Source organism: Rhinoraja longicauda, chromosome 8 (genome assembly GCF_053455715.1).
Source record: "Rhinoraja longicauda isolate Sanriku21f chromosome 8, sRhiLon1.1, whole genome shotgun sequence".
NCBI classification, from domain to species: Eukaryota; Metazoa; Chordata; class Chondrichthyes; order Rajiformes; family Arhynchobatidae; genus Rhinoraja; species Rhinoraja longicauda.
In genome coordinates, this window is record NC_135960.1 from 5,089,398 (window position 1) to 5,106,369 (window position 16,972).

The 16,972-nt window shown below is 48.6% G+C and overlaps 1 protein-coding gene across 1 annotated transcript in view; it reads left to right on the top strand.

Annotated features, from left to right (window-relative positions):
• Nucleotides 1-16,972, top strand: part of adcy5 (adenylate cyclase 5) — a 283,781-nt gene that overhangs the window by 197,005 nt on the left and 69,804 nt on the right. Inside the window, exon 8 of the mRNA XM_078403292.1 lies at nt 3,200-3,325. Coding sequence (XP_078259418.1) covers nt 3,200-3,325 — 126 coding nt within the window. The remainder of the gene's footprint in view (nt 1-3,199; nt 3,326-16,972) is intronic.

The window sequence follows — 16,972 nt, forward strand, 5'->3', positions numbered from 1 at the left end:
TCTTATGATACTTTAATAGTTGGTATGTAGTAGTTATGATCCTTTAATAGATACATCAATGTAATGTTGGCCTTCATAACAAGAGGGGTTGAGTATAGGAGCAAAGAGGTCCTTCTGCAGTTGTATAGGGCCCTAGTGAGACCGCACCTGGAGTACTGTGTGCAGTTTTGGTCTCCAAATTTGAGGAAGGATATTTTTGCTATTGGGGGCGTGCAGCGTAGGTTCACTAGGTTAATTCCCGGAATGGCGGGACTGTCGTATGTTGAAAGACTGGAGCGACTAGGCTTGTATACACTGAAAAATAGAAGGATGATAGGAGATCTTATTGAAACATATAAGATTATTAAGGGATTGGACACGTTAGAGGCAGGAAACATGTTCCCAATGTTGGGGGAGTCCAGAACCAGGGGCCACAGTTTAAGAATAAGCGGTAGGCCATTTAGAATGGAGATGAGGAAAAACCTTTTCAGTCAGAGAGTTGTAAATCTGTGGAATTCTCAGAAGGCAGTGAAGGCCAATTCTCTGGATGCTTTCAAGAGTGAGTTAGAAAGAGCTCTTAAAGATAGCGGAGTATGGAGAGAAGGCAGGAACGGGGTACTGATTGTGAATGAACAGCCATGATCACATTGAATGGTGGTGCTGGCTCGAAGGGCCGAATGGCCTACTCCTGCACCTATTGTCTATTGTCTATTATCACATGTGACATGCCATAGTGAGATTCTATGTTTTGCATACTGAGGAATAGATCGGGTGGATGCCCAGAGTAAGGGAATGGAGGACTAGAGGACTTAGAGGCAGATTGATGCAGCGTAGAAACAGGCCCTTCGGCCCAACTTTCGGTCAACATGCCCCATCTATACCAGTACCAACTGCCCACGTTTGGCCCATATCCCTCCAAACCTGTCCTATCCATATACCTGTCTAACTGTTTCTTCAATGTTAGGACAGGTTTAAGGTGAAGGGGAAAAGATTTAATAGGAATCTGAGGGGTAACTTTTTCCACACAAACGGGAGTGGGTGCATGGAACGAGCTGTCAGAGGAGGTAGTTGAGGCAGGGACTATCGCAACGTTTAAGAAGCAGTTAGACAGGTACATGGATAGGACGGGTTTGGAGGGAAATGGGCCAAAGGCAGGCAGGTGGGACAAGTGTAGCTGGGACATGTTGGCCGGTGCAGGCAAGTTGGCCGTAGGGCCTGTTTCCACAATGTATCGCTCTATACTCGAGCAATTCATCTTGTGTTGCCCATTGTTCAAATAACACGTTCCCATCCAGCTGAAAATGTCACAGATGGATGTGAATCAACTCTCGATCTAACGCAGATAACGTGCAGCGCTAAGCCTGGTCCCTTTACCTCTCTTGAGACTTTATTTTTAGTTATTTTATTTTCACTTGTAAAGTTCATGTTGAATGACTCACTGAGGCACTTGATTCCAGCTGTTAATAAAGTTTCACAGCGCCAATCTGTGAGGCTCGACACTAACTGGTGGAATATGCTTCCCAGCTGTTACCATGGAGCGCCTTGCACAGGCATCAGCTAATTCATACGCTTATATTATAAGAACAGAACTAGGCCATTCGGCCCATCAAGTCTATTCCAACATTCAATCATGGCTGATCTATCCCTTGGAGTCATAGTCACAGAGTGATACAGTGTGGAACCAGGCCCTTTGCCCAACTTGCCCACACCGGCCAACATGTCCCAGCTATACTAGTCCCACCTGCCAGCATTTGCTTCATATCCCTCCAAACGTGTCCTATCGATGTACCAGTCTAACCGTTTCTTAAACGTTGAGATAGTCCCTGCCTCAACTACTTTCACTGGCAGCTTGTTCCATACACCCACCTGCCTATTTGAGTATAGGAGCAGGGAGGTTCTGCTGCAGTTGTTCAGGGCATTGGTGAGACCACACCTGGAGTATTGCGTACAGTTTTGGTCTCCTAATCTGAGGAAATACATTCTTGCCATGGAGGGCGTACAGAGAAGGTTCACCAGATTGATTCCTGGGATGGCAGGACTTTCATATGAATAAAGACTGAATAGACTCGGCTTGTACTCGCTGGAATTTAGAAGATTGAGGGGGGATCTTATAGAAACTTACAAAATTCTTAAGGGGTTGGACAGGCTAGATGCAGGAAGATTGTTCCCGATGTTGGGGAAGTCCAGAACAAGGGGTCACAGTTTAAGGATAAGGGGGAAGTCTTTTAGGACCGAGATGAGAACGTTTTTTTTCACACAGAGAATGGTGAATCTGTGGAATTCTCTGCTACAGAAGGTAGTTGAAGCCAGTTCATTGGCTATATTTAAGAGGGAGTTAGATGTGGCCCTTGTGGCTAAAGGGATCAGGGGGTATGGAGAGAAGGCAGGTACGGGATACTGAGTTGGATGATCAGCCATGATCATATTGAATGGCAGTGCAGGCTCGAAAGGCCGAATGGCCTACTCCTGCACCTATTTTCTATGTTTCTATGTTTCTATTGCGTGAAAACGTTACCCCTCAGATTCCTATTAAATCTTTCCCCCTTCACCTGAAACCTATGTCCTCTGGTCCTCGATTCACCGACTCTGGGCAAGAGACTCTGTGCGTCTACCTGACCTATTCCTCTCATTATTTTATACGCGTCAATAAGATCACCCCTCAATCTCCTGAGCTCCAAGGAATTGAGTCCTTCTCCTGCCTTCTCCCTATAACCTCTGACTCCTATACTAATCAAGAATCTTATCTATCTCTGCCTGAAAAATATCCTTTAAAATTGTTTAGCTCTCCTCCCAAAAGTTTGTTCCATTCAAAGGCACAAAGTTAGGGCCTAAGTCTCTCTTAAGGCACAAAGATATGGTGGTGCAGCGGTGGAGTTGTTGCCTCACAGCGCCAGAGACCCAGGTTCAAAGCTGTCTATGGGCGCTGTCTGCACGGAGTTTGTACGTTCTCCCCGTGACCTGTGTGGGATTTCTCTGAGATTTCCGTTTTCCTACCACGTTGTAAAGACATGCAGGTTTGTAGGTTAATTGTCAGGGCGTCAATGTAAAATTGGCCCTCGAGTGTGCAGGATGGTGTTGATGCACGAGGAGGTCGCTGGTCGGCGCGGACACGGTGGGCCGAAGGACCTGTCTCCACGCTGTACCTCTAAACTAAAGTAAACATTACTTGTGATCCTCATGAAGGCTAACGCCCGCTGCTCTTGTTTCATGTTGACTGCAGAAGGAAGAGAAAGCGATGATCGCCAAGCTGAACCGAACGCGGTCCAACTCGATCTCCAACCTTGGCTCACCCTGGAACGTTGATCGCCACTTCTACAACCACATCTCCAAAGAGATGAAGACCATGGTAAGGAGACACTGCCCTGGCCGCCGGCCTGCACCTTGTCCGGGGTTACGTACGCGTCCGGGTGGGGTTGGAGAGGGACTGCGCGCTGTCCACGGGAACCCTGGGGGATCTCCGGGACCGCTGGGCACGGCGGGGGGTGGAATGCATCCCGGACGAGGTGTGTAAGCTAGTTGTATAACAGTTTATTTTAAACGCGTCAGGTTAATTCCCGGAATGCCGGGACTGTCGTATGTTGAAAGACTGGAGCGACCGGGCTTGTATACATATCGAAACATATAAGATTATTAAGGGGTTGGACACGTTAGAGGCAGGAAACATGTTCCCAATGTTGGGGGAGTCCAGAACAAGGGGCCGCAGTTTAAGAATAAGGGGTAGGCCATTTAGAACGGAGATGAGGAAAAACTTGACATTTCGGGTCAAGCCTATAGACAATTGGTGCAGGAGGAGGCCATTCGGCCCTTCGAGCCAGCACCGCCATTCAATGTGATCATGGCTGATCATTCTCAATTAGTACCCCGTTCCTGCCTTCTCCCCATGCCCCCTGACTCCGCTATCCTTAAGAGCTCTATCTAGCTCTCTCTTGAATGCATCCAGAGAATTGGCCTCCACCGCCTTCTGAGGCAGAGAATTCCACAGATTCACAACTCTCTGACTGAAAAAGTTTTTCCTCATCTCCATTCTAAATGGCCTACCCCTTATTCTTAAACTGTGGCCCCTTGTTGTCTGCATGTGTAGGAAAGAACTGCAGATGCTGGTTTAAACCGAAGATAGAGACAAGATGCTGGAGTAACTCAGCGGGTCAGGCAGCATCTCTGGAGAGAAGGAATAGGTGACATTTCGGGTCGAGACCCTTCTTCAGACTGCGTGGAACAAGCTGCCAGAGCAGAGGTAGTTGAGGCAGGTACTACAACAATACTTCAAAGGCTTTTGGACAGCAACGTCTCCAAGGCAAACAAAAGCTTTTGACTCTATCTCGGTACACGTTACAATAATACCGTGATGCAAAACTACAAGGGGAGGAAAGGTTTGGAGAGATCTGGGCCAAACATGGGCAGGTGGGACCAGCATAGATGTGGCATCTTGGACAGCAAGGAGTAGTTGGGCTGAAGGGGCTGTTGCCGCATTTTATTACTCCAATCTTGGAGGAGGGAGAAATATTTCCCAGTTCACGGTGGTCACGGTGGCGCAGCGGTAGAGTTGCTGCCTTACAGCGAATGCAGCGCCGGGGACCCGGGTTCGATCCTGACTACGGGTGCTGTCTGCACGGAGTTTGTACGTTCTCCCCGTGACCTGCGTGGGTTTTCTCCCAGATCTTCGGTCTCCTCCCACACTCCAAAGACGTACAGGTATGTAGGTTAATTGGCTTGGTAAAAATGTAAAATTGTTCCTAGTGGGTGTTGGATAGTGCTCACGTGCGGGGATCGCTGGTCGGCGCGGACCCGGTGGGCCGAAAGGGCCTGTTTCCACGCTGTATCTCCAAACTAAACTAAACTAAACCAAACTAAAAAGGTCATGGTAGTCAGCTCCTTACCTGTTCTTGGGAATCATCCGTGGTTTTGTCCAATTCACCCGAAACAGTGCCTCAGTTTAAAATCACCCACAGTTTGCAGCACTCTTTAGCTTTAGCGATACGACACGGAAACAGGCCCTTTGACCCACCGAGACCGCACCGACCAGCGATCACCGCATACACCTAGCGTTATCCTTCTCACTAGGTTTTTCTTGCTATTCTTGCTATAGAGGGCGTGTAGCGTAGGTTTACTAGGTTAATTTCCGGAATGGCGGGACTATCATATGTTGAAAGACTGGAGCGACTAGGCTTGTATACACTGGAATTTAGAAGGATGAGAGGAGATCTTATCGAAACGTATAAGATTATTAAGGGGTTGGGCACGTTAGAGGCAGGAAACATGTTCCCAATGTTGGGGGAGTCCAGAACAAGGGGTCACAGTTTAAGAATAAGGGGTAGGCCATTTAGAACAGAGATGAGGAAAAACTTTTTCAGTCAGAGAGTTGTGAATCTGTGGAATTCTCTGCCTCAGAAGGCAGTGGAGGCCAATTCTCTGATTGCATTCAAGAGAGAGCTAGATAGAGCTCTTAAGGATAGCGGAGTCAGGGGGTATGGGGAGAAGGCAGGAACGAGGTACTGATTGAGAATGATCAGCCATGATCACATTGAATGGCAGTGCTGGCTCGAAGGGCCGAATTGCCTCCTCCTGCACCTATTGTCTATTGTCTATTGTTTGGGGGATTATGGGCCAAACACAGGGAGATGGGACTAGTGTAGCTGGGACATGTTGGCCGGTGTGGGCAAGTTGGGCCGAAGGGCCTGTTTCCACACTGTATCACTCACTCTATGGCTGTGTGACTAAAATACAAAAAACTAAAACTAAACAGATATCTTTTGACATAATGTCCATGAAAGCTGCAGCAGTGGGCAAAGGCACCAGAGGAATTGTAATGGGAGTTATTCTAAGCCAAGAGCTCCTCGCATCTAGCCCCTAGAAGGCAATCATAAACAGCCCAGGACATCTGACTGGAACATAACTCAACTCTGTCACGTGCTGGCTTTGAGCAGGAGCTTGATGGTGGGAAGATTTAGGGAGGAAAGTTTCCGTGTTGAAGAGGCCAGCAAACTGAAGTCCCTGCAGGGGATGGTAGAGGAATCCCACTGGGGATGTTCCAGGGAACAGATTGGGAACCATGGTTAGGGCTGCCTTACGAGCGTTCTGTCAACGTGTGGGGCGGCCTGCAAGCAGAGGTTTCTGCCAAAGGGATGGCTGCTTTAAAAGCTTGCGATGCTATTTTCACATGGTCACGTCTCTTGAGAAAGCACCAGAGAAGGGATCACACAAAACGCACATCCTCGGTCAGTCTAGCAGGGCGCTGGAGTAACTCAGCGGCTCATCTCTGGAGTTCATAAGCGACAGGAGCAGAATCAGGCCATTCAACTCATCGGAAAAACCTGTTCACCCAGAGAGTTGTGAATTTGTGGAATTCTCTGCCGCAGAAGGCAGCGGAGGCCAATTCACTGGATGAATTTAAAAGAGAGTTAGATAGAGCTCTAGGGGCTGGTGGGATCAAGGGATACGGGGAGAAGGCAGGCACGGGTTACTGATTGTGGATGATCAGCCATGATCACAATGAATGGCCATGCTGGCTCGAAGGGCCAAATGGCCTCCTCCTGCACCTATTTTCTATGTTTCTATATCAAGGCTACTCCGCCATTTAATCATGGCTGATGTATTTTTCCCTCTCAACCCCATTCTCCTGCTCTCTCCTGCTTTAATGGCGGCACGGTGGTGCAGCAGTAGAGTTGCTACCCCAGCGCCAGAGACTCGGGTTCGATCCTGACTACGGGTGCTGCCTGAATGGAGTTTGTACGTTTTCCCTGTGACCTGCGTGGGTTTTCCCCAGGATCTCCGGTTTCCTCACACACTCCAAAGACGTACAGGTTTGTAGGCTGATTGGCTGGGTAAAATTGTAAATTGTCCCTAGTGTGTGTAAAATAGCATTAGTGTGCGGGGATCGCTGGTCGGCGCGGACTCGGTGGGCCGAAAGGTCTGTTTCTGCGCTGTATCTCTAAACTAAACTAAACTAAACTAAATTGGTAGGAGAGAAATGCAGATGCTGGTTTAAATCGAAGGTAGACACAAAATGCTGGAGTAACTCAGCGGGACAGACAGCATCTCTGGAGAGAAGAAATGGGTGATGTTTTGGGTTAAGACCCTTCTTCAGACTGATCTAAATAGGAGCAGAATTAGGCCATTTGGCTCATAGAAGCATAGAAACATAGAAAATAGGTGCAGGAGTAGGCCATTCGGCCCTTCGAGCCTGCACCGCCATTCAATATGATCATGGCTGATCATCCAACTCAGTATCCCGTACCTGCCTTCTCTCCATACCCCCTGATCCCTTTAGCCACAAGGGCCACATCTAACTCCCTCTTAAATATAGCCAATGAACTGACCTCAACTACCCTCTGTGGCAGAGAATTCCACAGATTCACCACTCTCTGTGCGAGAAAAAAAACTGAACAATGGTTCATCGTCTACTCCGCCGTTCAATCATGGCTGATCTATCTTTCCATCTCAACCCCATTCTCCTGCCTTCTCCCCATAACCCCTGATACCTGTACTAATCAAGAATCTGTCAATCTCCGCCTTAAAAAATATCCAATGCCTTGACGTCTGTGGCAATGAATTCCACAGATTCACCACCCTCTGACGAAAGAAATTCCTCCTCATCTCCTTTCTCAAGGAACGTCCTTTATTTCTGAGGCTGTGCCCTCTGTTCCGAGACTCTCCCACTTGTAGTACCACCCACTCCACATCCAGTCTTAAGTGGGATCCCTACTCGAAACGTCACCTGTCGATGTCCTCCAGAGATGCTGCCTGACAAGCTGAGTTAATCCAGCATTGAGTCTACTACTCCCCTAGGTCCTTATGATGGGGGGAGGTCAGTAGCTTAGTTTTGTTCAGTTTGTTGTCGTCACGTGTACTGGGGTACAGTGCAAAGATTTTGTTGCGTGTTATCCAGTCACTGGAAAGACTACACATGATTTCAATCAAGCCGTCCGCAGTGTGCAGACACAGGATGAAGGGAATAACGTTTAGTGCCAGATAAAGGCCAGTAAAGTCCGATTAAAGATAATCCGAGGATCTCCAACGAGGTAGATGATAGGTCAGGACTGCTCTCTGTTTGGTGATTGGATGGTTCAGTTGCCTGATAACAGCCGGCGAGAAACTGCCCCTGAATCTGGAGGTGTGCGTTTTCACACTTCTGTACCTCTTGCCCGATGGGTGAGGGGAGAAGAGGGAGTGGCCTAGGGTGAGACTGGCCCTTGATTATGCTGCTGGCCTTGCCGAGGCAGTGTGAGGTGTAGATGGAAGGGAGGTTGGTTTGTGTGATGGTCTGGGCTTCCCAAAATGGTCTGGTCGAGATGGTTGCTCCGGCTTAGAAAGGTCACGGGAGCAAGGTGCAGTTTCATGCAAACGTCAGAGCCTCTGAATGTGCAGGACCTCCTTTGTTCGTCTTGACTGTATTGCCAGCTCTAAAAAATATATTCAGTACGCAAAGGGTTAATTTTAGTTTAGAGATACAGCGCAGAAACAGGCCCTTCGGCCCACCGGGTCCACGCCGACCAACGATCCCTGCATACCAACACTATCCTACACCCACTAGGGTCAATTTTGACATTTAAAACAAGCCAAATAACCTACAAACCTGTATGTCTTTGGAGCGTGGGAGGAAACCGAAGATCTCGGAGAAAACCCACGCAGGTCACGGGGAGAACGTACAAACTCCGTACAGACAGCACCCATTGTCAGGATCGGACCCGAGTGCATTTGTTGTAAGTCAGCAACTCTACTACTGCACCGCCCATCTGACCCATCTGATACATTTCATTTAATTGCGGTCACAACGTTTATATAATAACTCCCCTTCTCCATCCAGACAGTGTAGTGTCTTCAGACTTTACTTTAGAGGTGCAGCGCAGAAAAAGGCCTTTCGGCCCATCGAGTCCGCGCCAACTTGCCATCACCCCGTACACTAGTTCTATCCCACACACTAGGGACAATTTACAGAAGCCAATTAACCTACAAACCTCTAAATCTTTGGAATGTGGAAGGAAACTGGGGCACCCAGAGAAAACCCACACGGTCACGGGAAGAACGTGCAAACTCTGAACAGACAGCACCCATAGTCAGCGTCAAATTCGTTATAGGTTACCCAAAATTGGAGAAACCAATGACCTTAGAAACATAGAAACATCGATAATAGGTGCAGGAGTAGGCTATTTGGCCCTTCGAGCCAGCACCGCCATTCAATGTGATCATGGCTGATCCTCCAAAATCATCTAAAATCAGTACCCCGTTCCTGTTTTTTCCCCCATATCCCTTGATTGCTTCAGCCCTGAGAGCTACATCTAACTCTCTCTTGAAAAGCGCTGGGCTGTAAGCTGCCAAAGCGGAATATGAGGTGCTATTCCTCCAGTAGGCGCTGGGCCTCACTCTGTCAGTGGAGGAGGCCCAGGACAGAAAGGTCAGTGTGCGAACGGGAAGGGGAGTTAAAACGTTTGGCAACCGGGACATCACGTAGGCCATGGCGGGCTGAGCCTACGTGTTCAACGAAATGATCGCCAAGCAACCTCATATATTGCATCCGCTGTTCCAGGTGTCAACTTCTTTACATCAGCGAAACCAAATGCAGGCTCGGCGATCGTTTCGCTCAACACCTTCGCTCAGTCCGCCTTAACCAACCTGATCTCCCGGTGGCTGAGCACTTCAACTCCCCCTCCCATTCCCAGTCTGACCTTTCTGTCATGGGCCTCCTCCAGTGCCATAGTGAGGCCTGCCGGAAATTGGAGAAACAGCACCTCATATTTCGCCTGGGCAGCTTGCAGCCCAGCGGTATGAACATCGACTTCTCCAACTTTAGATAGTTCCTCTGTCCCTCTCTTCCCCTCCCCCTTCCCAGTTCTCCCTCTATCTTCCTGTCTCCACCTATATCCTTCCTTTGTCCCGCCCCCCTGACATCAGTTTGAAGAAGGGCCTCGATCTGAAACGTCACCCATTCCTTCTCTCCTGAGATGCTGCCTGACCTGCTGAGTCTACGCTTGTCCTCGCCGATATATAGGAGCCCACATCTTGGAAGATCATAAGGAATAGGAGTAGAATTGAATTGAATTGAATTGAATTGGATTGGATTGGATTGAATTGAATAAATATTATTAGCCATATATACATACAAAGAATTTGCTCACAAGTAACAACATGACATACAGTAAACAATTAAGAATAAAATATTATAATTTACACATGTGACCAATGAAATAAAATACCAGAGCAAAAGGAGGCTACAGATGTTTGGTTGTTGAGTAGAGCTACTGCTCGTGGAAAAAAAGCTGTTTTTATGTCCAGCTGTGGCTGCTTTGACAGTCCGGAGTCGCCTTCCAGAGGGAAGTGCTTCAAAGAGTTTGTGGCCAGGGTGAGAGGGGTCAGAAATGATCTTGCCCGCTCGCTTCCTGGCCCTTGCAGTGTACAGTTCGTCGATGGGGGGGGAAGGTTGCAGTCAACATCCTTCTTGGCTGATCAAGGCAGGAATTAGGCAATTCGGGCCCATCAAGTCCACTCCTCCATTCAATCATGGCTGGTCTATCCCTCCCTCCTAACCCCATTTGACCCTGCCTTTGACTCCCAATGGGAGGTTAATTCCCGGAATGGCGGGACTGTCATATGTTGAAAGACTGGAGCGACTAGGCTTATATACACTGGAATTTAGAAGGATGAGAGGAGATCTTATCGAAACGTATAAGATTATTAAGGGGTTGGACACGTTAGAGGCAGGAAACATGTTCCCAATGTTGGGGGAGTCCAGAACAAGGGGCCACAGTTTAAGAATAAGGGGTAGGCCATTTAGTACTGAGATGAGGAAAAACTTTTTCAGTCAGAGAGTTGTGAATCTGTGGAATTCTCTGCCTCAGAAGGCAGTGGAGGCCAATTCTCTGAATGCATTCAAGAGAGAGCTGAATAGAGCTCTTAAGGATAGCGGAGTCAGGGGGTATGGGGAGAAGGCAGGAACGGGGTACTGATTGAGAATGATCAGCCATGATCACATTGAATGGCGGTGCTGGCTCGAAGGGCCGAATGGCCCCCTCCTGCACCTATTGTCTATTGTCTATTGAGTTAAAATGTTTGGCAAGTGGGAGATCCAGTAGGCCGTGGCGGGCCTGGTCGATCGGACTTTGTCCTGAAACGTTACCCCCGACTCACCCTCGACAGATGCTGCCCGACCTGCTGAGTGTTTCCGACGTTTTCTGTTTTTGATTGCTGTGGACGGCAGTCGTGCATTCCTTGGTGGCCTGGTTCAGGGTTTAATGAGCGATGATCCAATGTGCCCAAGATGGTTTTTTTAAAGACTCGATTAACTGCCATGGAAACCCACCTCGGCAAATAATCACGATGTGCAAACTGATACGTGAGCAGCAACTGTTTTGTTGCAGCTCAATAATGGATTTCCACAGGCAGTTCAGCAGTGTTATTCACAGGCGTGAGGGAGGGGACTGCGGCAGAGACAGGGCTGGGAGTGTGAAATGTTTTATTCCTGCTTGGTTAAGCGGACAGAACAAACCCTGTACATCGGAGAGAGACACAAAGTGCTGGAGTAATTCAGTGGGACAGGCAGCTTTCTCTGGAGAGAAGGAATGTGTGACGTTTCGAGCCGGTCTGAAGAAGGGTCTCGACCCGAAACGTCACCCATTCTGAACTGAACTGAACTGTACATCGTAGGAAAAAAAAACCTGCAGATGCTGGTCTAAATCGAAGGTAGACACAAAATAGAAATATAGAAAATAGGTGCAGGAGGAGGCCATTCGGCCCTTCGAGCTAGCACTGCCATTCATTGTGATCATGGCTGATCATCCACAATCAGTAACCCGTGCCTGCCTTCTCCCCGTATCCCTTAATTCCACTAGCCCCCAGAGCTCTATCTAACTCTCTCCAGTGATTTGGCCTCCACTGCCTGCTGTGGCAGAGAATTCCACAAATTCACAACTCTCTGGGTGAAAAAGATCCTTCTCACCTCAGTTTTAAATGGGCCTCCCCTTTATTCTAAGACTGTGTGGCCCCTGGTTCTGGACTCGCCCAACATCGGGAACATTGGGAAAATGCCGGAGCAACTCAGCGGGTCAGGCCGCATCTCGGGAGAGAAGGAATGGGTGACGTTTCGGGTCGAGACCCTTCTTCAAAACGATAATTTAGGGGCACCTCCCTTGTCGGCAGGTTTGGTTATCCAGTCGGGGTTGCTGCAGAGTGAGCGGAGGGCTGTACGTTCCGGGGGGGAGAGGTTAGAGTAAGTCAGGGGAGTGGAAAATCTGAGGCGGTTGATGTCCCACCGGCAGTTGGAAATGAAAAGGTCTAATGAAGGTAGATGGCCATCCGGGGGAGTCCAGGAGGAGGGGGGTCCATTGGAGACGGGTAAATGATAATTTACGGCACCTTTGTTCTTTGTCCCATCCCCTCCACTGACATCAGTGTGAAGAAGTGTAGGAAAACATATAAAATTCTTAAGGGGTTGGAGAGGCTAGATGCGGGAAGATTGTTCCCGATGTTGGGGAGGTCCAGAACCAGGGGTCACAGCTTAAGGATAAGGGGGAAGTCTTTTAGGACCGAGATGAGAAAAATTTCTTCGCACAGAAAGTGGTGAGTCTGTGGAATTCTCTGCCACAGAAGGTAGTTGAGGCCAGTTCATTGGCTATATTTAAGAGGGAGTTAGATGTGGCCCTTGTGGCTAAAGGGATCAGGGGGTATGGAGAGAAGGCAGGTACAGGTTACTGAGCTGGATGATCAGCCATGATCATATTGAATGGCGGTGCAGGCTCGAAGGGTCGAATAGCCTACTCCTGCACCTATTTTCTATGTTTCTATGTTAAAATAACTGCAGATGCTGGTACAAATCGAAGGTATCAGTCTGAAGAAGGGTCTCGACCCGAAACGTCGCCCGTTCCTTCTCTCCTGAGATGCTGCCTGACCCGCTGAGTTACTCCAGCATTTTGTAAGAAAATAACTGCAGTTGCTGGTACAAATCGAAGGTATTTATTTCACAAAATGCTGGAGTAACTCAGCAGGTCAGGCAGCATCTCAGGAGAGAAGGAATGGGTGACGTTTCGGTACTCCAGCATTTTGTGAAATAAATACCAGCATTTTGTGATACTTTCAGTCTGAAGAAGGGCCTCGACCCGAAGCGTCACCGGTTCCTTCTCTCCCGAGATGCTGCCTGACCCGCTGAGTTACTCCAGCACTTTGTGTCGACCTTTGACACCGTACATTGCTTCTCATTTTGATTTTGTCAGATTTTGTTCGTGTGCAAATTGGACGGTAGTTTTTTCAAAGTCATTTGAAAGATATTGTTGTCAAGTTGGAAAGGGTGCAGAGAAGAATTACGAGGATGTTGCCAGGACTCGAGCATCTGGGCTATAGGGAGAGGTTGAGTAGGCTGGGACTCTGTTCCTTGGAGCGCAGGAGGATGAGGAGTGACGAGGTGCACAAAATCATGAGAGGAATAGATCAGGTAGACTCTCAGAGTCTCTTGCCCAGAGTACGGGCATCGAGAACCAGAGGATGTATCATATCATATCATATCATATATATACAGCCGGAAACAGGCCTTTTCGGCCCACCAAGTCCGTGCCGCCCAACGATCCCCGCACATTAACACTTATCCTACACCCACTAGGGACAATTTTTATATTTACCCAGCCAATTAACCTACATACCTGTACGTCTTTGGAGTGTGGGAGGAAACCGTAGATCTCGGAGAAAACCCACGCAGGTCACGGGGAGAACGTACAAACTCCTTACAGTGCAGCACCCGTAGTCAGGATCGAACCTGAGTCACCGGCGCTGCATTCGCTGTAAAGCAGCAACTCTACCGCTGCGCTACCGTGCTGTGGAGGGGAAAAGATCTAATAGGAATCTGAGGGGTAACTTTTTTACACAAAGGGTGGTGGGTGTATGGTACGAGCTGCCAGAGGAGGTCGTTGAGGCAGCGACTATCGTATTGTGTGCAGTTTTGGTCTCCAAATTTGAGGAAGGACATTCTTGCTATTGAGGGAGTGCAGCATAGGTTAATTCACGGGATGGCGGGACTTTCGAATGTTGAAAGACTGGAGCGACTGGGCTTGTATACACTGGAATTTAGAAGGGTGAGAGGGGATCTTATTGAACATTTAAGATTATTAAAGGTTTGGACACGCAAGAGGCAGGAAACATGTTCCCGATGTTGGGGGAGTCCAGAATCAGGGGCCACAATTTAAGAATAAGGGGTAGGCCATTTAGAACAGAGATGAGAAAAAACTTTTTCACTCAGAGAGTTGTGAATCTGTGGAATTCTCTGCCTCAGAAGACAGTGGAGGCCGATTCTCTGGATGCTTTCAAGAGAGAGTTAGATAGAGCTCTTAAAGATAGCGGAGTCAAGGGATATGGGGAGAAGGCAGGCACGGGTTACTGATTGTGGATGATCAGCCACGATCATAGTGAATGGCGGTGCTGGCTCGAATGCAGCGCCGGAGACACAGGTTCGATCCTGACTATGGGCGCCGTCTGTATGGAGTTTGTACGTTCTCCGCGTGACCTGCGTGGGTTTTCTCCGAGATCTTCGGTTTCCTCCCACACTCCAAAGACGTACAGGTATGTAGGCTAATTGGCTGGGCAAATGCAAAAATTGTCCCTAGTGTAGGAGAGTGTTAGTGTGCGGGGATCGCTGGGCGGCGCGGACCCGGTGGGCCGAAGGGCCTGTTTCTGCGCTGTATCTCTAAATCTAAATCTAAAATCTATTGCCTATTGTTTAAGAAACAATTAGACAGATACATGGATAGGATAGGTTTAGAGGGATATGGGACAAACGCAGGTAGGTGGGAGAAGTGTGGATGGGGCATCGTGGTCGGCATGGGCAAGTTGGGCTGAAGGGCCTGCTTCCACGCTGGATGACTCTATGACTATATTTCGTTCTGTGCGCATGTTGTGAAGTTGTTATTTAAATTCCGCTGGCCTGGTTAGAGAGCAGATATCTACGAGGAGATCGGTGGCATGTGATGGTCTGCAGTGCGTAAGAACCAGGGGCTCACACAATGTGACAACAGGAAATGGCGAATGGACTCGGAGATAACAGTAACCCATGACCAAAATTAATCATGAAAGGAATCATCTGATCCATTGCGTGGAGAAAAAGCTCTTTATTCTTCCCGATTGAGAGATACAGCATGTAAACAGGTTCTTCAGCCCACCAAGTCCACGCCAACTACACTAGTTCTCCGTGTAGTTAGGAACTGCAAATGCTGCCACCGAAGGCTGTGGAGGCCAAGTCAATGGATATTTTTAAGGCAGATAGACAGATTCTGGTCTCGACCCGAAACGTCACCCATTCCTTCCTTCCAGAGATGCTGCCTGTCACGCTGATTTACTCCAGCATTTTGCGTCCAACTTCAGTTTAAACCAGCATCTGCAGTTCCTCCAAGACAGATTCTTGATTAGAACGGGTGTCAGGGGTTAGGGGGAGAATGCAGGAGAATGGGGTTGAGGGGGAATGATAGATCAGCCACGATTGAAACGCGGAGCAGGACAGGCAGCATCTCTGGAGAGAAGGAATGGGCGACGTTTCGAGTTGAGTCTCTTCTTCGACTGAGAGTCAGGGGAAAGGGAAAGAAGATATGGAAAGGTTCATATTTGATAGATAATAGACAATAGGTGCAGGAGGAGGCCATTCGGCCCTTCGAGCCAGCACCGCCCTTCAATGTGATCATGGCTGATCATTCTCAATCAGTACCCCGTTCCTGCTTTCTCCCCATACCCCCTGACTCCGCTATCCTTAAGAGCTCTATCTAGCTCTCTCTTGATCGTATGTATTTCAGAGATGCTGCCTGCCACCAATGCGTTCAGTTTAGTTTGGTTTAGTCTAGTTTAGAGATACAGCGCGGAAACAGGCCCTTCTGCCCACCGGGTCCGCACCAGCAGCGATCCCTGCACATTAATGCTATCCAACACACAGTACGGACAAATTTAAAAAAAATTAAAAAATTACAAAATGATACCAATCCAATTAATCTACAAACCTGGATGTCTTTGGAGTGTGGGAGGAAACCAAAGATCTCGGAGAAAACCCACGCAGGTCACGGGGAGAACGTACAAACTCCGTACAGACAGCATCCGTAGTCGGGATCGAACCCGGGTCTCCGGCGCTGCAAGCGCTGTAAGGCGGCAACTCTACCGCTGCGCCACCGTGCCGCCCTTTACACTTTTGTTTAGAAATACTTTCGCGGATTGTAGATGGAGCCCTGTCGATCACACCGACCGGACTTCCCACCATGGAATCCATCTACACTTTGATCTGTCGTTTTCACACCTTACCCCTCCATATCTCTAGGCTCCCTCTTCCCTGAGATGCTGCCTGTCCCACACTCGTTCTATCCCGCTCTCAGATCCACTCCCTGCACACTGGGCAGCAATTCAAAGCAGCCAGTTCCACAGACATGAGTGGCTTTTGAGACGTGTCTGAAAATCAATTCAGTGAGAGCCTGCATTTTAGCAGTGACCAGTGTCAAAGTTTGTCGAAGTGGATTTAAGTGTTAACAGTTTGTTAACTCGAAATAGCACCACTCAAAGACGAGCCTAGATAAACACAAGGAGGAAGAATGAACTCGGACGACAGAGTCACACAGCACGGAAACAGGCCACTCGGCCCATCTCGTCATGCTGACGGAGATGCCCCATCTAAGCTAGTCCCACTTGCCAATGTTTGACCCATATCCCTCCACTTTTCCTATCCATATATCTGTCCAAGTGCCTTTTAAGTGCTGTCATAGTACCTACCACAACTACCTCCTCTGGCAGCTCGTTCCATACACCCACCATCCACTGAGTGAAAAGGTTGCCCCCCACCCCCCCCCCAAGTTCCTATTAAATCTTGAAGAATCAAAGAACTGCAGAGGCTGGTCTGAAGGAAGGTCTCAACCCGAAAGGTCACCTATCCATGTCCTCCAGAGATGCTGCCTGACCCGCTGAGTTACTCCAGCGGTTTGTGCACTATTAACTCTTGCCCCTCTCACCTTAAACCTATTTCCTCCGGTTCTTGATTCCCCTAGCCTGGGTA